Below are 21,979 nucleotides of genomic sequence, written 5' to 3' on the forward strand. Positions count from 1 at the left end.
AAAAGAAGATCTTATTGAAAAGAAAGAATAATTAAATGGTAAATTAAAGAGAAAGATCTTTTAAAATGGTACATTGAAAAAGAAAACACAATTCGATTTTAAATTGAAAGATTAATTGAATGGTAAATTATAAATATTTTTTAAATGGTAAATTGAAAGATCTTTTTTAAATGGTAAATAAATTGTAAAATGAATTTTATAATTTTTTGCTGGTTTATTTTTATCCTCTTTTTTTACCCCCAATTTTGATGTTATTCTTGGCAATTTTTTATTTGATAAACTGTACTGATCTTCCTGTTCCTGCTCCAGAGACGCAATTACAGAAATTTACTAATATCGCTAAAAATGCCTACGAAGATGCTCTCAGTCGTGGTAAAATTTATTTAGAAATATTACAAGATAAATGTAAACAAGCTAAAGATTTCATATTTGAAAAAGTGAAAAATATTAGCAAGAGAGGAGAACCAGTCTTTGTAACAGAAGATGAGAATCAAGAACTGGAAGAAAAAGATGAAAAAGACCCTCTACAAGATTTATCAGAAGATAAATTAAAAGAATTAATTGATAATCTTTTTAAAGACTTTAAATTTGACCCAGCTGACTTTAAGGACAAGAAAGAAGAGGAATTACAAGTAAAAGACGAAGAAGAAGAACTTGAAGAGGAAGAAAAGGAAGAGAAAGCTTTATAAATAAACTTTTATTTGTTTAATACGACAATAATATTGTAAATATAGAAAAATATAAGACAAGAAAAAGGCCTCTAAGTTTTATAGAGCATTTTTAATTATTAGACTTCAAAGAAAAAGATTATGAGAATCTCTTTCTTAAAAATTACATTACAATATTTATATAAAATCTAGTTTATTTCAGAATATTTTTAACAACAAAATAATATCAAATTTAGACTGCATGCTACAATTTAATATTTATAAAGAGACATCCTCATGTTCTAAATTCAATTACTGTTTTATGTAAACCTGGTTCTAAATTTCGTCAGAATTGGTTTTTGGAATTAATTTAACCTTTTTCAAAAAAATTGCAAAGACATTCGAGCCAAAAACTGCGTATAATAAATTATAAAAATAATTTTCAAACAACTGGAAGTTACCAAATTAAAAAACAATGACTTGATACAATTCTATTTTCGAGTTTTGCTAAGGAAATTTTAACCATAGTTATTAAGAATAATAAATCCTTCATAGTAAATTCTTTACAAAACGTAATCTAAATTTAAATAATAACAAATCTTGTTAACTCATTTTTAAATGTGAAAGCTATACCTAGTTTTGTATAAAAATCAAGATGCATATAAAATAATAATTAAATATTAAAGCTCATCTCATCAATGTCTTATAAACATTTTAATTTATAGTATTTTTTACATCGAAATTAATATTTGTCATTATAGTGTCAGCAATTCGATAAGGGGCTTGTTAAGTTCCTATAATAATATCACTATCTACATTAAATGCAATGTTCAACATTAAACAATGTTTTAAAAGTTTGTGTTCTTTTTTATTAAATTAATTAGTTAAATGATAGAACATTTAAAATATCGTACGACGTTTGTGAATATGTTTCTTACATATGCTTTCTATGTTAAAATATTTAGAAGCCAAAAAACTCGCGTCAATTATCTTACAATGTACAGATTAATAATTACTTGTCACTCTTAGTAGATATAATAGACTAACCTACTACTTAATCCACAAAGATGCAATAAACTTGTAAAAACAATTTTAAAGACTAAAACTTCTAGGAATCATACTTGTGCTTTGAGAACAATAACGATGATAATATTGTATTAACAATATTTTTGAATTAATTGTTTCTGTTCATTAGGTTAGTTGAAGTTATTTTTGTAAGGTACAATCATAAAAGAAAACTTTTTTCGTAAAAAAGTTTTAAACCTTGCTATTTTTGATTTCTGAACTGTATTAAACATGTCTTCGATGTAAGTTATAGTTCCGCAATTTATTAAATTTATAATTTCATATCAATTTACATGTAGATAGAAAACCCTATACCTTCTAGATCCAAATGATGACTTTTACTGTAAAGAATGAGGTTTAACATAAGGATATCGTCGAGACTTGTTCCATACTACTTTAAACCTTTTGTTTTTATGTATAAATTAAAATTCAAATCAAGCGCAATAATAATTTTATTTTATATTTATTCATAAAGATACTAGCAAAAGATTATAAAACAAACAAAAACATTAGATGCTTGTTGATATATAATATTGAAAAAAATAAAATTTACAATATAATATTAGATGGGATATAATAAAACCTAAAAATACTATCAATATACGTTCTCGGAATTTATAATTTTTTATAGAAAAAATTTGTTCAATAAATTGGTTGAGCAAACAATAATTTAACCCTTTTTGCATATTAAAAATAGATATACGTGTATTTATTTAAAAATTAATATAATGACAACTTACGCTGTATCGAGATCTTATGTGTAAGTATACACAAGACAAATTATTTTGTCTATTTTTTGATGTGTTTTGCTTGTTTTCTAAAAATATTTATCGACAATCCTAGAAAAAAGCAAAACATATAAATAATAAAGTGAAGCAGAGTTGTTATTGATATTTTTTTGCAAAGAAATTGATATAGATTTTTAAAAAATGCCTCGTAAAAGTAAAAAAAGAATCACATTCGTATAAACACAATAAACAGACATCTACATTGTAAAATTATTCATAGGTCAAAAAAATATTGAATGCCGATCTAATAATATGCAAGATAAGTTTTAACAATTTGAACATAAGATAATATTCAAAACTAAAGTCTCGGCATGTATTGTTTGTATTTTTAACTTAAAAGATAAGAATGTTTGTCCTCTTCTTGCGCTTTTTTTCAGGTTTAAAAATAAACATTACCAAACACGTGATATTGTAAATGATATAAATAATAGTACTTTCTTTGTTTCTTCTACCAAAATGAACCCATTTTTGAATAATATTTATTTTTAAACGGCTCAAAATAACAATATGACTTTTCCTTGTTTGGAAAAAGTTATATTGTTATTAAAAAGTTTACAAAATAGTGCTCCGAATTATTACTAACATACATCAGAACTTTCTCGCTTTTTCTGGTTGCCTGATAATTATAATATTGGTCAATGCGATGGATAACTTGAACAGCAAATTACGATATTCTAATCAGCTTATATTATGCATTTGTGTATCTTACAATTATAAACAGTAACTCATTTAGTCTATATAATTTAAAAAGCATTTTCACAGCCGCTACAAATTATTATACTCTTATTGTTATTGTACCTCTAAACACTGAGACATTTAAAACATAGTCGACGCACAATAAAAGTTAAAACATGCGATAAAATAAAATTTTTTATACCGTATAAGTCAAAATAAATATTTCTAAAAAATTATGTCGCATCAAAAACAGATAATAAATCGCAACAATTTCTTATTTTCAATATAAAATGTTATATATTTTGATAATTTTTACCCCCATTATGATAAATAAATACATGGGGGCGATACCAAATCGAGAGTCAACAAGTGATGGCTGTGGTCAAGAGGCCAGAATAATGTTACAAGAAATTAAAAGAATAGTTTATAAGCTAGAGTTGGATGGAGTAGATGAGTCTCTATGGAAGGCAAGAATTTATGAAATGGGTTCGGAAGAAGTAAAGAACTTTATGGTAGAAAGAATTAAAAAAGAAGATAGTTGGTCCTTAATTATTGAAGAAATGGAAAAGGAGGTTAGAAAAGACGAATTAAAAAAGAAGGAAGAAGAAGACAAAAGTAAGATGATGGAAATAATTGCAGAGTCGGTTAGAGGAACAGTTCGAGAGGAGCTGGCAAATAGAGGAGCATTAGGAAAAATAAGGGAAGAAACTTCGGGAGTAAGAAGTAGAGATTGTTTTTACTGTGGTAGATTTAGGCACATGGCAAGAGATTGCTTCGTAAGGAAGAGGAAAGAAGAAGATAATAAAAATAAACATTTTAACAAGTATTTAATTGTTCATGAAGAGAGTGGATCTACAAGCACAGAACTTAGCGCACAAGAATATAGGAAATGCGGAGAAGCAAAACGTAAACAAAATTCAAAAAGGAGAGGAATGAGAGAGGATAGAATAGAAGAGGGCCTTGTCATTGAAGATATAAAAGCGAAGTTTAGAGAAATTTTTGACTTGCAGCAGGAAGAGATCGTACACTGTAAGATAGAGAAATGTAAAATTGAGACGCCACCAGGGAAAAAAGTAGTTAAAAGAGGACAAACTATCCCACAGGCGTTGATGGAAAAAACTGAAAAATATATAAAAAGTTTGGAAGAAAGAAAGATTATAAGAAGATCAACATCCGAGTGGAGGAACCCAATTAGAGCTATAGTAAAACCTAACGGAGGAGTAAGGCTTGTAAGTAATCTAATGAGTTTAAATGACTTAGTTGAAAAAGATCCGTATGAGTTGTCAAATATTAGGGACATCGTTAGAGCCACACAGGGGTCTAAATGGTTTACCGTTATAGATCTGAAGGAAGGCTTTTACCACGTAGAGATTGAAGAAGAGGATAAGCACAAAACGGCCTTTGAATTTAACAGAAAGGTATATGAATGGAACAGTATGGTAATGGGATATAAAAATTCCCCGCAGATTTTACAACGAATAATGAACCAAATATTTGAAGATTTACAAGGAGAAGGAGTGGAGGTATATATGGACGACATCGTTATACACGCTAGAACTAAAAGAAGGCATGACAAGCTAGTTATAGAAGCATTGGAAAGATTAAAAAGACATAAAATGAGATTGAATATTGAGAAGATACAGTTTAGCCAACAGTTAGTTAAGCTCTTAGGAGTCACATTGAATGGTACAGATATTGAAGCGAATGAAATAAAGAAGAACGAGGCGTTGGAATTCCCGCAGCCGACAAGTGTAAGTGAAACACGAAGATTCCTAGGAATGACAGGATGGTTTAGGAACTTTATAAAGAATTACGCGGGATTAACTATTCATCTGACAGATAGCTTGAGAGGTAAAGATAAGAAGTGGGAATGGACGGTTGAAATGAATAGAGAGTTTTTAGAGCTGAAAGAAGTTTTGAGAGCGATGGGGAAACTTAGATTGCCTGATTATAGGAAGGAATTTATATTGAGAACGGACGCGAGCAATGTAGGGATAGGAGCCGTGTTACTTCAGAAGAACGATAAAGATGAATGGGTAGCAATCCAATGGAGTTCAAAAAAGTTAACACCTACAGAGACCAGATATACTATATCGGAGAAAGAAATGTACGCGGTATTTTGGGGGATAAAAAGATTTGAATACGAGTTGCGCGGTAGGAAGTTTAAAATCGAGACGGACCATAAAGCCTTGGTTGAGATTAGAAATAAACCGTGTTTTAATAACAATAGAATAAATAGATGGATTGAAAAGATCCAGGAATTTGACTTCACCATAGAATATAAGAAACCAGAAGAAATGGTGGTGGCTGACGCGTTAAGCAGGATACATATGGAAGACGATGAAAAGAAAAAGAAAATCAGAGAAAGGACCGCCAAGCAGATAGAGGGTAAATGGAAAGCGCACGTCGATGACGCAGAAGGAAAAAAATATTGGAGATTTGATTCAGGACGGAAAGTCGAGATACCACCAGAAGAGTCGAGGGAAAGTTTGATGCAGGAATACCACGAAAAAGTTGGACATAGATGTATGACAAGTGTATATTACGCGATGCGGGAAAGATTTTATTGGCCCGGAATAAAGAAAGACATAAATGAGACAATACGAAAGTGTGTACAATGTCAAATATATAATAGAAAAAGACTCGGTGGATGTGAGTTTGTAGATACTACACGTTATTTAGAAAAGGTTGCTTTGGATCTCATTGATTTTAGAGACGCAGGTAAATACGTATTGGTTGCGATAGATTATTACACTCGAAGAGTATGGGGCACGGTAATGGAGAACAAGACTGGAAAGAATGTGACAGAATTTTTAAGTAAGTTGTGTGAACAAGGAAAAAAGCCCGAAGAGATTATAACGGATAATGGGCGAGAATTTATCAATGAGGGGTTTAGAGAGTTGTGTAACAGACTAGAAATTAAACATAGGAAAGTAAGTGTCGAATCACACAGGAGTAATGGCAGAGTCGAGAGGGTTATAGGTACGCTGCGAGAGAGCATTCTGAAGACTAAAGAAGGTACATTTGCAGAGAAGGTCATGGGAAGCATTGAAAAATATAATATGAGTTACCACACGGCACTAAAATGTACACCAATAGAAGCGACAGAGGATAAAACTGGACATGTAATGATTGAAAATAGCCCACAGGGGAAATATGGAAAACTGTTTAACAGGGGGAAACGGGAAAAATTTAAAGTAGGTGAGTACGTGAGAGTAGCTAAGAAGGAAAACTTGAAAGGTGCGGATAAATATTCGAAAGGTAGGTTTTTAGAGAGTGGGAAAATTATAGAGAGATGTGGCAATGATTCTTATATAGTTAAGTTAGTAAATGGAAGATATGTAAAGAAAAGGCACTATGATCTAAAAAGTCTGCTTGGGTTAAGGATAAAGTGAGACTAACCGTCTTGGAGGGGGGATGTTATATATTTTGATAATTTTTACCCCCATTATGATAAATAAATACATAAAATAATTTTTGGGGGTTTTATAGAAAAAATCTCTTTTTTTTTCAAATACCAAGATTTTTTAATATTAATTTTTATTGGAATATTTTTTATACGATTTTAACAGTAGAACCTTTTTAAGTAAACTTGTAAAAAATCTGTTCTAGATACATTTAATCTATAAAGCTAAAAAAATTTTTGTTTGCTAATTCAACTTTATTCCATATTGATTTCTAAGTATTTGAAGATCCGATATGATTGCCGAACAATAATAGCCAATTCTTTTCAATCTCCCAAATATAAATTTCAATCTCTTTCTTATTAGTCTTAACGCATATGTTTCATCAAAAGCTAATTTATATCCACATCCTCTTTTAAAATTCAATGCGAAAATATCAAACTTCGTGATTATTTTGTATTGTTTATCTAAAATTTCAAGTCTTTCATATAATTTGACGTATATTGACATTAATATATGACTCGTGTATTTGTAACGTTGTTGGTTAGGCAACATATCATTTATATAATCAATACAAAGTTTAAAAAGATTAAATTGCACACATAACGATTTCTTAGACTTTCTTTTATCAGGAAAATTATTTATGACATTATTAATTTTATCCAAGTTTACAAACAATTCATATTTAAACCGGAAAAAAATGTCAGTAATCACATGTCGATTTTTAAGATATCTTTTTAGTATTTTTGATGAACCATCGCAAATTAGTTTCATGACATGCAATTTAATTTGTTTATCTTCTAAATCCCAGTTACCAATTTGAACCTGAAGTTTCTCCAATACAGATTCCCATTCTGTTTTTATTGTCTCTTTTTTTTTAATATTTTTGTCATGATTTGATTTCTCATTCTGTATTTTCGTATTCTCACATACGCGTTTAGGGCTAGTGATAGAATAATCTTTTGTATGAGCAATTACAGATTTCAAACGACAACTCTGTGTTGATGCCGACACATTATTAGAATTTGGTATATTACAAGATAATTTTCTTTTTTTAAAAGGAAGTGTTTGTTCATCTGGATTTGCAATAGGTATTGTTTGTTTTTTGTTAAATTGTAATGACAGATCAACTTGTAATGGATTTGATTCATATGATTTATTTATAATTTCAGCGCATGTTACTAAAAAAAGGTATACAAGCATAATAGGGTTAATAATATTTTATATATTAAAAATAATGAATATGTTTAATTATATTATAAAATTAAATAACATCTTTTCAAAAAGTCAAAATATACATGGTCGATTTTTTTTTGAATGTCAAAACATAGAACTCTAAAACTAACTTTTTAGAATCTGTCCTTTACCATATGTATTTAGTAAGGGAATTGGATAAATTCAGCCCTCATTGAAATTTTATACGTCGATTTAAGGCAAACACAATTTAAAATGTGCAATTTATACATATTGCACTATAAAATTTATTTAGAACTATATTTAATATTCTTATATTAAAACACATTTATTTCTTTACGTAAATCATTATTCCATCTTAAGTTAAAATTACAATTTAAACACGTATCCCTTCATGTACATTCTTTTTGATTGTTAGTAAAATAATTTTTTAAACTTTATATAGTAAAAATAAAATAATTAAATACTTATACAAGTACAATCGTTCTATTTTCATATGTTTTGATATTTATTTAAAACTCACAAATACAATTAAACTATTGAAACTATTATCGGAGTTATTTCCTTCAATTTATCTCCACTGCCTCGAACTCGAGCTGGTCACATTACCTTCGCGCTAACTCTACTATCTTTTTGGTTAGATCCTACCTCGGCGAGTCCCTGCCGGTGTACAAGGATATCTTTTCTGTCTTCTTTATAATTCTCATTTGGATGTAAGCTTCAGTACTAGACGACAGGCTTATGGCATTGACACAATTGCTGTGGTATTTTTTCATAATTCCGTCCTATGTCACGATTTATGGTATTATTTAACCATTGCTTTGTACATTAGGCCTAATTCAATGCTAAGATATCGTACTTTCTGTAAATTATATTGGAAAGTTTTCCTATTCGATTAGTGTTATTTTTTTCTTGCCAGTACATAAATATCAGCTTATTAAATTGTATCTTTTTATCAGTGTTGATCCTTGTGCCTACTAGAATTTCTGCGTTATCATTAGCTATTATTTATTGCACGCTGTGGTTTCGTATTTTCTTAGATGATTTTAGTCCATACTTTTTAGACATAGTTGGATGAGAATGCATCTAACTGCTTCATTATGCCTTATAGTATAATTATATTATAGCATATGATCACATCTTGTTGGTAGGTTATCTACCGTCTTTCCCTTTTTACAATAACAATTCAATGATTCTCCAAGAAGAATATTTCTGTCTTTCACAAAGCATAAAGCCCCCTCTTCTGTTGCTCTAGTATTTCCTCTTCTTAACCATAGAGAACTTTCCTTTAAAAACACATTAAGATTTAAATTTTCAATTAATCTCTTATGGTATATTTCGTTTTCATTATCGTCATTCTGTCTGCTTTTTTGGTTTTCGTATAACATTTTCGCATCGATTACTTGGTCTTTTAATTCCACTTTTCCTTAAGATAGGGCAGCCATTTTATATAATGATTTATTTATTTTACTTTATAGAAAACATTTTTGGTATTGTTTTGTTACATTATTTTCTGCATCTTTTTTAAAATATAATTAATCTACTAAAAAAATTTGAACGATGAGATTAATTTTTTCTGAACATTTGAACATAGCATAATCTCGATACTTCGATCATATGATTTCTGCAACCTTCCTTACTAACTGTAAAAAATTTAAATTTCACTGGGTTATTGATCTAAGTATATTTACTAAAAATACTGTAAAATTGAAATATATTACATTTATAAACTTAATTATGTTCTAAGTTACACTCATAGCGTCTTTAAAATCTTATAGTCTATACATAAAGACTTCATAATCTTCTTATCCTCGGGTTCATCAGACGTTCAAAATATCCATTTTTCTCACTAAGATATCAATTTTAAAATATTCTTGTTTCTTTTGATTCATAAATTTTTTTTCAAAAAATTATTTAACTTTTATAGCAAATATTTTGTACTGTAAATTTTGTAAAAAATCGCGGAAAACACAAGCGAAGACAAATCTAGAAAACTAGATTATCATCGTGAAACAGCTTTAACATCTTTTAATTTTAATTATATCCCATGAAATCGACTTTGTTTTCCGAACATTTTTTTGATATAAAAAAATACTATATGATTATAAATTAAAAGACAGTTCTAAAAATTTTAAATTCCCCGAATTTGCCATATATACTTCATTATTTGTGTTATTTATTTGTCAAATGATACAATTAGTTACAACCGTCATAGTTATTCATTTATATGCACATTGTCATCATTAATATTATTATATATAAGTACGCACTATAATTAAAAATAAATTTTTACGAAAATAGAGAAACCCCTTACATTAATTTACTTTGTTTTTTAACATCTAAATGAGCAATATTTCGTCTCTTTTTAGACCCTATTTTAAATTTAATTATAAAATAGTTACTAATCGGAAAAGTTAATTTGAGGCATGACTTTGCTCTTCAATGCTCCAATTTAAAAACAATACTTGTCGCAGTTAGTAGAGGGAACCCTAAAAAAGAGCTCTGTGGGGATCGAACCCAGGACCTCTCGAAGAAAAACAAAATTTACTAAAAAAGGAAAAAAAATATTATTAAGAAAATACAGTAACATTATCCTTCAATTTTTAGTAAATAATTTTTTGTTTTGTGGGGTTATGAGAATAAAAATGGACAATGATAAAAGACAAGAAGTTTATAATTTTTTATTATATGATCAGCTGCCACCAACGTTGTTGGACAAAGTTGATCGTAAAAATTTTAAAAGAAAAGCTAAACGTTTCATGTTGTTTGAAGAAAACAACAATGGAAGTTTTGAACTAACTGTGAGGTTTAAAGTAGATCAATATAGATCATTGAGATTCTTTACAACCAATGAGCAGCGTTTCAAACTGGATTTCATCAAACTGATTCATGTTTCTAATGGACATCCTGGGCGTGACAGATTGTATCCATTGTTACAATCAAAAGTATACGACGTTACTCAAAACGAAGTACTGAGAGTTTTGAAAAGTTGTGATATTTGTCAAGCAAGAAGAAACCTAATAACTAGGCCAGTTATTAGACCAATCATTTCAAAATATCCTAGAGAAAGGTATATTGCTGATTTGATTGACCTTCGATTGTATCACGAACTCAATGATGGGTATAAATGGTTACTTAACGTAGTGGATTCATTTACCAAGTTCTGTTGGACGGTTCCATTGCGTGACAAAACTGGCATTAGTGTGCGTGATGCCTTTGAAACACTATTCAATACGTTTGGATCTTGTTTTATACTTCATACCGACAACGGTAGAGAATTTGTTAATCAATATATCGTGAATTTATGTGAAAAGTATGAAATAAGACATGTAAGAGGATGAGCTAGATGTCCTTGGATACAAGGACAGATAGAACGATGCAATCAAACAATAAAATGGATGATTGCATCTACTCTGAGGTCGAAGAATATCTTAGGGCAATGGTCCATAGTACGCCAAGAAGTTACCTTCGCATATAACAACTTAAGGCATTCAACAACTAAACAAACTCCATTCAGTTTAATGTTTGGTAAGCCCATTAAAGACATAATGCAAGAATCTAGAATCACTGATATAATAGATTCGGTTGCAAATAACAACGAAGTTGAAAATGAGGAAGAAGAACGAAGAGAAGAATTTGTTTTTGAAGAAAATAACGTCGTAAATTACGAAGAACTATATGCTTTAAACAATGAAAATCTTTTTTTAAATGAAATTTACCACGAATCTGCACGGTTTAATACTCAAAATGCTGCTAATAGAATGATTGAAAGAAGTATGTGGAGAAATGACTTTTATGAATATAAATTGGGAGATAGGGTTCTTATAAGACCATATTTAGACAATAATCAAAGTACTAGAAGGCTTCCTCTATACGAACATTTGGATGTCGATGTATATATTGTAATGGATATACTTCAATTTAATAAAGTAAAGTTATCTAAAGAAGCTGATCCATTGGTTATTATAGAAGAAATTTACACTAGAGATCTAAGATTGCTTGATAACGAATAAATTTTTTAAAAAAGTTGATTATTTTATTTTTTAATTTCTTTTCCCTCCAAATTTATATAAAATTACTCGAAATATACCCCATATTATAATTAGGACAAATTTAGAACCGTCTCAAAAAAGTCGTTCATTGTGATTGTATTCCTTCGAGAAGTCCCAAGTTCGATTCCCACGGGGTCTTTTTTATAAATTTTTTTAGGGCTCCCTCTACTAACTGGTTCCACCAACTAACTGTGACAATACTTTCTATAGATTAAAATTTTAAATTTAAAGTAAATGGGTTCTAGCTATAAATTTTTTTAGAAAATAGTGAATTGCATCAAATACAACAAAAATACCTTCAACTATATCAAATACAATGTTTCTTTGGTGCATATCCTTTGGAACTTGCATTGGGAAAATGAACGCGCAATGAAAATAAAAAAGGGAAAAATGAATTTTTTTAAAAAAAAGAGACTTAAGAATTTAATTTGAATAAAAAAAGAAGATAATTTATACGTCGATTTTTTTTGGTATTGTTAAGACCAGAGGAAATGTAAAAGGCACTTATAGAGTTCGTCCTGGTTTTTTATTGTTTATACCAAATATCTCTCTTGGAAAGAAACTATAATCTTACAATTTGTTTGGTATTGTGTCTCTAAATCGTTAAAGTCTACGAAATTGAATGAGTGATTAACAATCCTGTGCTTCATCCCTGCGATTTATCTATACGTAATCACATGCTCTTCTAGGTCAGTAATGCAATAGAACTATCTAATACATTATCTTGTATTACCCCATGAAGTATATCCGCATTTCTACTATCCACAGGACAAGTAAGCCACACGCTATTCTGCATGAGTAAATATTTTTGTTACCAAAGGAGAGCTGGTTATTGAAGAAGGCTTTTTATTAGAAGAAGAACTATATTTATTTGGCATATTTCTTATATAGTTTTAGTTTCGGATCTGAAACAAGTATGTTTCAGATCATTATCATTTGTTTCATCTTTCAGTTTTAGTCTAATTATTGGTGAGTGAAACACGGCCGGTAACAAATTTTAAAATAAAATTTAATTTTATTTTCATATTCAAAAAAATTGTTCTTGATAATTTTGTCGTTTTTATATAAAGGGTCTTTTCAAATTTTCATTACGGGTTACAAACAGCCATGCATCTTCTCTTTGTAAAATAGAGATTGACAAGGATATACCCTATCTTTAATTGCTGTATACAAAAATAGGGTATAAGTGGGTAAAAATACTTACGTTTAAAAAAACACAAGCAGATAAAAAAACTAAAGACATATATCGTATTATTTTAAATATAATTTTCTAATATGGTAACTTGAATACTATTTATTTTGACCAATAATGATTTTTTTCATTTTCTGTTCTTACATCTTCAAGATTTGACACGATTATTTTACAATCTTTTCTGAGTTTCTTCAAATACCGATATAAACTTTTTATTTTTATTTCTATCTTTCTTAATGGCTTTATTTCATGATTTTGCGATGAGTTAATACATCTCATTTGCAATATATTATTCAAAATTCCAATCTTTTTGATTAAATTAAATTCTGTATATAAGAAGTCGAGTCGTTCATACATTTTTCCGTAAATTGAAATTAAAAATGAAGTATGATATAGGTATTGTACTTTGGTAGATGACGCCATATTTGATATGTAGTCAATGCAAAGTTTAAAAAAATGAATTTGGTCGTATAACAATTTTTCTTCTTTTTTTATATTTTGTTGGTTTTCTATAAAATTCTTGATTTCAATGTATTCATCCTCTGATTTAATATTAAATTTATGAAAATACCCTGCAATTTTTATTCTGGTTGATTTATAAATAGCTAGTTCCTTTGGTACAGTGGCATTAACAATTTTAAAATTGTCCCTTTTTACCTTTCCGTCTTCATCATTCCATTCTTTAATTTTTCTTTCTAATGTCTGAACTAACAATTTCCAATCATCACCAGTCCTCGGATTTTTTTCATTATCATTATTTATATTTTGACTTGTGTCTTTACACTTTACTTTTATATTCTCACAATCTCTTTCGGAAAAATTATCTTTAGTGTCATTATTTTCTAAAAATATTGGTTTTGAATGACAACTTTCTGTTGTCTTCCAGAAAACATATAATCCCTTTCTTTTTTTAAATGGTAGATTTTTATCATCCATTAATGTGTATGTTGACGTTCTCTTTTGATTATATTGTGCCAAACTATCTGATTGCGCAATTTGTGATTCGTCTGTTTGATTAAAAGATTTGGTACATATCGTTAAAAAGATATATTGAAACATATTAGGGGTGCAAATTTTTTATATAGTATTTATCAAAAGAATTTTTTGAAAAGCAAAAATTTTACAAAACTGCTTTTATGTTAAATATACGTGTTTGAATAACAACTATAAAAATTAAAAAACGTCCATATGTCAAATCTCAAACAATGTATGTCAAATATCTCACACAATGTATGTCAAATCTCGTGCAAATCAGGCCAAATATCTTGTTCGCGCATGTCAATATCAAGTGCGCTCGTGTCAAATCTAGGCTTACAAAGTAACAAAAGAATATTTATAAGTATGTCAAGTATTAAGATAGTATCATTTGAAAAAATTATTGTTATATATTCCGATTTTATATATATAAAAATAAACTTGTAAAAGGTGAAGGGAAACATAAGATGAAAGAAGAAACACCATTGAAAGTCAGTGTAAAGGCCAACAATAAATATTAAAATAACGCTAAAACATTAATTTAGTAGAAATTTTTATTTCAAGAATAGCAACTCCAACGATACAGGACATTATGTTTGTAAATTATCGATAAATTTTTAATATAACCCTTAAAAAATTTTAAATCGCATACTATCTAAAGCTTTAGTGGGTTTAATGAAAAAAACTCATTGTATGCAATGGTTTTATTTTTTGATCCTCCTTTTTTAAATAAAGTAAAAGGAGAAAGTACTTTTTTTACCAAATACAGAACAATTTTTTATAAATGATAAGACTCAACGCTCTCAGCCCTTACCTTCCCTATTTTTTTGTGTACTAAATCTGGTCTCAGACCGTAAAGTGGGGAAATGTTTTTACGAAGCATATACCCAGAAGTCAGAATTTTAAAAATTTCTTTTAAATCCATCAAAATTGTTTTGGTTTTTAGATGATTTTTTACAAAAACTTGCATCCTTATGGTATACTTTGACTGATCGACAATAGGTCAAAAATTCAGGAACCCTATGAGGTAATATATTGGCTAGTGAGCGAAGCTTAAAAAAACGATAGAATTACTAATTATCTCCCTACAATATTATTGACACGAGACAATTCGTTCAAGGTTGGCACGGGGGGAGTTTGGAAAAAAGACGGGGTATGGAACATCAACTGGGCTTTTAAAACTTTATTTTCTGATCCCGAATACATATGCATAATATTTTGTATGTTCTACATTCATTGACTTTATAATAATCAGCACTAAATTTAACCAAAAATTTCTGACCAGCCTCCATCTCTCAGGACTAAAAAAAAATTTATCAAGCCATGAAAAAAAATTCTCAAACACCAAAAAATAGGGGGTTGAAAGAAGCGACACAGACGACTAAACTTTTATAGTAAAAAGAAAATTTATCAAATCTTCATCGGAAAGACATGGCACAGATTAAAATACAAGGTTGGTAAGGACAATTGATTAGCAAGTATAGAATTTTATAGTACCTGATCTGAATATATAAGACGAACAAACTTTGTAAAATATATAAAAAACGAAACGATTGTTATAACTTATAACCATTATTCCTTATCACAAAGCAGTCGAATTAAACCAACACGAACATCGAGTTGTATTTCATAATGTAGACCTAAAAAAGAAGCAAAGAGACCAAAAATTATATAAAAGGAGTTTGGTCACATCTAAAAAGTTTTATAAAAACTAGAAAGGTATATGCTGATGTGGAGAATTCGGATTTTCGGAAAAATATTAGCGGTAAAGAAGATGCGAATTAAATAAAACATTAAGAGTTACAAAGAACCATTGATGAATTTATTAAGTTCTCAAAGAATAAAATGCTAACATGATTTATGTTTTTTTCGTTTCTCTCTAAGAGCCATCCTTTAAAGAAAAAAAAGGTCCAGCTCAGATCGTTGCCCAAAATATAAATTTAACTTTTGAAATTTTAAAATTACATAGACGCCCATTTAAGCAACATTATTTACAATCCTAGAAGCTTATTTTCGTCCCGCGAAAGAAAATCATATAAATTATTCTTTATAGTTAATCAGATGATTTTACATGTTTACCTTAAGACTATTGTTGCATATAATCGTATCTGCAAAAAAAAATATTTAAGTTCGGAAAATTTGTGAGTTTCTTCTATATTTATCTAAAAATTTTTTTAGATAAAATGGAATATAATAAAAAAGATAACCTTTTTTTTAATTAATCCACATAGTACTACAAGACGAAATAACTCACAATAAATCAAAATCATTTTTTTTCATGTATTAATAGATATATGATCTTATATATAAGTAACCTGCAAGTAAAGACTATACCTACCTAGATCTAAAATTGGAGAGGCCTCATAAGCACTGAAGATAGAAACGAAAGTATGCTTCTAAATATATGTAAAAAATTATATTGGTCTAAAAATAGCATATTAAGACGTGCAACGATACTTAAAGTAGAAGCGGAGAGTAAAGCAGCTCGTTTACAAGCAACGAGTATCTATGGATTAGGTATAGCTTAGTAGGAGAAATGGTCCAGAAGATACTAATAAAATTCTAGAAAGAAGATTTTACGTCAAATAAGGACAAACCATGGAAAGTATTTAAAGCTGAGAATAGTTATTTAGTAAGCATTGGGGACTCTTTTACCTGGCTGGTCAGAGGAAACAATCAGGCAGATTCGAAGCAGTTTATTGCTTCTTACAGGATAAAAATATTTTCTCTGGATAAAAAAGTTAATGCTATCAATGTTGATCACATAAGTGCCGTGAATCATCTAGTTCCCAAGTGTGGTCGAATGTTGAGTTTATATTATATGAAAAACAAGGCTAATTTTCACTTTATCCCCCCTTACCAATATAAATTAAGAATTTTTAAAAAATATCCCTTTTTTCAAAAGTCAAAGTGTCCAGAGCGGAAAGGAACAAAGAAAAATTTACATAAGTAAAAAAATGGTCTTAGAAATATCTAATTTGAACATAGTTTATAAAAAATATATTATTTAAACCAATTTAATAATGTTTTCTAAAAAAATATGAGTTAAATAGAAGTCTAGAATTGTAAAAATATGTTTTAACCTATTGCTTTTATTTGTCATTACAATTAATTTTTGCCATTGATAAACTTGTTTATACTTCAGTTTATGTTGTTTAAAACAAATTTTAGGTTTGGTTATTCTTAGTTTGGTAGTATATTTATTAGTCTTGTTTTTTAGGTTTTCATTGGTTTTTCTAGACAAACAGAGAAAAAATAATATTATATTTATGCTCTTTAAAAAATTATTGAATCGTATATAATGTCAGTTTAATAAGAAATGTTATATTTTAGCTCCAAAAGTAATTTATCACATGCTTGGAAAATTCTTTAATTCTTAAAAAATATTCATTTATAACAGCAAATGAACCTTATATAATATTGTTTATGTCGTAGCCCATCAAAAACTAGCCAATCATCTTTCGACAAATGTAAGTATTTGATTGGCCACTAAAACTATTTAAAAACATTTCCAAAAGAGGGGATGGAAAATTATAATAAACAGTTTGACAGTTTATATAAAGATTTTCGTTGTTATACATTGCAATGTACAATAAAGATAAATCTTGATCAATAAGTGGAAGAAGGAAATTTTTAAAAAATTGAAAAAAAAACGAAAAAACAATTGTTTTATTTTTGGTAAATATGCTATTTTATTACAACTTTATTTTTTTGACTTTTGCTCCTTCACATTTTTTCCGCTTCGAATTTCGAAAAAAAGGGATATTTTTTAAAAATTCTTAATTTATATTGGTAAGGGGGGGAAAAAATAAAAAAGCTCCAAAAACAGACGAGATAATTAGACGCGGCCATCTCTTACTATGTAAAAGTATGGATTCAAGAAGGGCAAGAAAAATAAGTGACACTCACTACAGAGATCACGGAAAATGTTTGCGCGGAAAAAAGAATAGAACGAGGGTTATCACTAAACAAAAGAATGAACCATAATAAGTTGACATTGTTTTGACAAGAAAAAAGAAATTTGCAAGTTAAAGTTGGTATAGCTAACCAGGTCCGACTCACTATAGTAAATATAGATAAACTAAGAATATGATTTCCTTGCAAATGAAATGGGACTAATACATAAATTCCGCACATAAACAGTTCAAATGTAATGACATGGTTTGGAATGGTGAAAGAACACACAGAAACTATATTAGGGAGTAGAAATTCAATTCTACCTTGAAGCGTACATCCAGTTCTCTGTGCTTAATAAGACTCTAGAGCTTTTCTCTTTGTAACGACGACGAGAATATGAACGAGAAGATGTCAGTTAGGGATGTAAATTCATTAACAAATATTACGTCTGTTACAGAAGTAGCGGACTAAAATTCCACTTGTGGCGGTTTGTACTATAAATATTTTATTAAAAAACACCTTTTTTGAAAAGTCAAAACGACAAAAAGGAAGAAAAAATAAATCTTTATTATTTGTAAATAAATCACTTTGAAGTTTATCTTAACGCGATTCTTATCAATATATCAATAACCATGTTCTTGTTCTGGGCCTTGCTGAAGTGTCATTTTAACTTTACGCCAATTTCTCTTAATGTTTAGTTTGGCAGTTATTGGAATTTTTTACAAATTCTAGTAAATGATTAACAGTCATATGTTCAGCAAAATAGTGTTTTAATTTAATGTAAAACTTAAAGCAGTTACTGTGTTTTATTTATCAATAGTAAACAAAATTTTTTAGTTCTTCTAGAGTGTTAGCTTTTTTTAGTATCGAATAAAATAATTGCTATCTTTCTTTTGGCGTTTAAAAACCATTTCAAACAAATCATTAAACACGAAAAGGCGCATTCTGTGGAATTTAACTTCATAAAATTTGTTTTTATCAATGTCTACTATATTTCCTGTTCTTGCTATTTTAATAATAAATTATGAACTTTGTTTACACTTAGAAATTTTTTTTACTATATGTCTAAAAGAAATGAACAATATTAAGACATTCAATTATGGCAATATGTTTAACTTTCCAAGACCACGCTTTTACACTGATAAATTATTTAAAATACTTGTGTTTTTTATGTTAAAGTGGGGGTGTCTTTGGATAATCCCACTTTGATACTACAAGCTTACAAAGTATATGGCGGTAAATTTATTTTTTGTAGTTGTTTTACAATTAGCATCGCATCTTAAACACTTACAGTCTTATTTTTGATTGCTGTTGTAAAAAAAAATTTATAAATCCTCTTCTTTTCTTTCCGTTTTTTAGTAATAAGATGACAAATTTGTTTCTATAATATTTTTTGAACACATGGTAGAAAGCTCCGAGGTGGCGTCTTTAAGGAGATGAACCTGAAAATTAGGAGTTGAAAAACAAAAAATAAACTTTGCAGAAACTATAGTATGTAAAGGCCGAATTCATCAACGATGCCGAACAAGCTGTGCCTCATACATCTAAACAAAAAAATCGACATGATTAATTATATGTTTTTGTTTAGATGAAAATTTGAAGCTTTCCCACTTTAGTCCCCCCCCTTACATATATAAATACAAATTTTCAAAAAATATCCCTGATTTTTGAAAATCGAAACGGACAGAACGGGAAGGAGAAAAATACAAAAAAAAATCTAATAAAACAACATAATAACCAAAAATAAACAAATTATTTTTTTTATTTTTTCAATTTCCTTAATATTTCATTATAGTTCTGACTTGATCAAATCCTCTACTTATTATACATAAATTTGTATAATAAAAAGATATATTATTGAATATGTATAATAAATAATAACATAACTATGTTATAATGTAATAATAAAAAATCAATAAGAATTTTTTTTCTATATTAATAAATTAAATTAATCTTATAGCAGTTTATCTTTAAAATTCATAATTTTAATCTTATATAATATATATGAATGATTAAAAATACATAAATATGAAAATTTTCCTCTTCATTTGTTTATAAAAAACAATCAATTACCTAAAATACTAATATTTTATATAAATATTTAAAATAATAAGAACCAAACCTAAAATCTGTATTAAACATCATAAATGGATGAAAAACATAAGTTTTAACACGGAAATATGATAATAATGACAGAAGAAAATAATTTTCTTTTTATGTAATTAGACATCTATTTAATCATAATTTTGATAAAATAATTATAATAATTGTTTTATTATTATGTTTTACATGGAATATGATCAAAATAGAACTTATTATAACTATTATATACTACTTTATAAATTTTATATTTTCTCCTTCCCGTTCTGTCCGTTTCGATTTTCAAAAATCAGGGATATTTTTTGAAAATTTGTATTTATATATGTAAGGGGGGGACTAAAGTGGTTTTTGGCCTGAAAATTTTTAATTTTTCAAATAAAATCATCCATTATAAAATAGCTATACAAAATAGGGACTCATAAAATATGTAATATATGCCTTTAAATTATAATGACAATTTTCTCTGTATATATAGTGTTTTACAAGGTCATTTCATATCTTTAACTACTGTACACAGAAACAGTGGTCAAGTGGTAAAAATATTTACATTTAAAAAGCACAAGCAATTAAAATAAACTAAAGGAATAAACTAATTTTTTAGTGAAATTAAGCAATATTGAAACCTTTATACTATTTATTTAGTCAACTAATTTTTTTTCTTTTTTTGTTCTCATTACTTCAAGATTTGACACAATTCGCTTACAATCTTCTTCGAGTCTTTCCAAATACCGATATAAAGAATTTAATTTTTTTTCTATCTTTCTTAATGGCTTTATTTCATGATTTAGCGATACATTCAGACATCTCATTTGCAATAATTTGTTCAAAATTTCAATCTTTTCAATTAGATTAAATTCTTTATATAAGAAGTCGAGTCGTTCATACATTTTCCCGTAAACTGAAATTAAAAATGAAGTATTGTGGCGGTATTTTACTTGGGTTGATGACGCCATATTGATTATGTAGTCAATGCAAAGTTTAAAAAAAAGAATTTGGTCGTATAACAATTTTTTTTTCATTTTCATGTTTTGATAGTTTTTTATGAATTTCTTGATTTCAATGTATTCATTGTTTAAATTTTTATAAAATTTATAAAAATAGTTATAAATTGATTTTTTGGTTGATTTATAAATAGCAAGTTCCTTTGGTGCACTTGCATTCACTTTTATAAAATTGTTATCTTTTACCTTATTGTCTTCGTCATTCCATTCTTTAATTTTTCTTTCTAGTGTCTGAACTAACAATTTCCAATCATCCCCAGAGTTATGAATTTTTTCATTATTATTATTATTAATTTGACTTGTGTCTTTAGACTTTATTCTTTTATTCCCAGAATCTACTTCGGGAAGATTATCTTTAGTGTCATTGGATTCTAAGAATACTGGTTTTAAATGACAACTTTGTGTTGCCTTACATAAAACATATAATTTCTTTCTTTTTTTAAATGGTAAATTTTTATCATCCATTAATGTGTATGTTGACGTTTTGTTTTGATTATATTGTGCCAAACTATCTGATTGCGCAATTTGTGATTCGTCTGTCTGATTAAAAGATCTAGTACATATCGTTAAAAAAATATATTGAAACATATTAGGGGTGCAAATTTTTTAATAATATATCAAAAGAATTTTTTGAAAATCAAAAAAATTACAAAACTGCTTTTATGTTAAATATACGTGTTGGCATCACAACTATAAAAATTAAAAAACGTCCATATGTCAAATCTCAAACAAAGCATGTCAAATATCACATACAATGTATGTCAAATCTCGTGCAAATCAGGTCAAACATCTTGTTCGCGCTGTCAACTATCAAGTGCGCTCGTGTCAAATCTCAACTAAAAAGGAAAAAAAAGAATATTTATAAATATGTTCCAAGTATAAAGATACTATCATTTGAAAAAATTATTGTTATATAGTCCAATTTTATAAAATATAAAAATAAACTTGTAAAAGGAGAAGGGAAACATAGGATGAAAGAAGAAACACCA

The 21,979-nt window shown here is 28.2% G+C and overlaps 3 protein-coding genes across 3 annotated transcripts; 1 reads left to right on the forward strand and 2 right to left on the reverse strand.

The window, feature by feature from the left end:
- Positions 1-248: 248 nt before the first annotated feature.
- Positions 249-689, forward strand: VNE69_06198 (putative SP-containing protein; the record flags this gene model as incomplete). Its single annotated transcript, XM_065473958.1, has 1 exon — positions 249-689. The coding sequence occupies one exon, from the start codon at positions 249-251 to the stop codon at positions 687-689; it is 441 nt and encodes a 146-aa protein (XP_065330030.1).
- A 12,430-nt stretch (positions 690-13,119) lies between these two features.
- Positions 13,120-14,076, reverse strand: VNE69_06199 (uncharacterized protein; the record flags this gene model as incomplete). Its single annotated transcript, XM_065473959.1, has 1 exon — positions 13,120-14,076. One exon carries the CDS (start codon positions 14,074-14,076, stop codon positions 13,120-13,122), a length of 957 nt encoding a protein of 318 aa, XP_065330031.1.
- Positions 14,077-20,476: 6,400 nt separating this feature from the next.
- On the reverse strand, positions 20,477-21,578 carry VNE69_06200 (uncharacterized protein; the record flags this gene model as incomplete). Its single annotated transcript, XM_065473960.1, has 2 exons — positions 20,477-20,493; positions 21,143-21,578. The coding sequence occupies 2 exons, from the start codon at positions 21,576-21,578 to the stop codon at positions 20,477-20,479; spliced, it is 453 nt and encodes a 150-aa protein (XP_065330032.1).
- Between the last annotated feature and the right edge of the window lie 401 nt (positions 21,579-21,979).

This window comes from Vairimorpha necatrix, chromosome 6, assembly GCF_036630325.1.
Source record: "Vairimorpha necatrix chromosome 6, complete sequence".
NCBI lineage: Eukaryota > Fungi > Microsporidia > Nosematidae > Vairimorpha > Vairimorpha necatrix.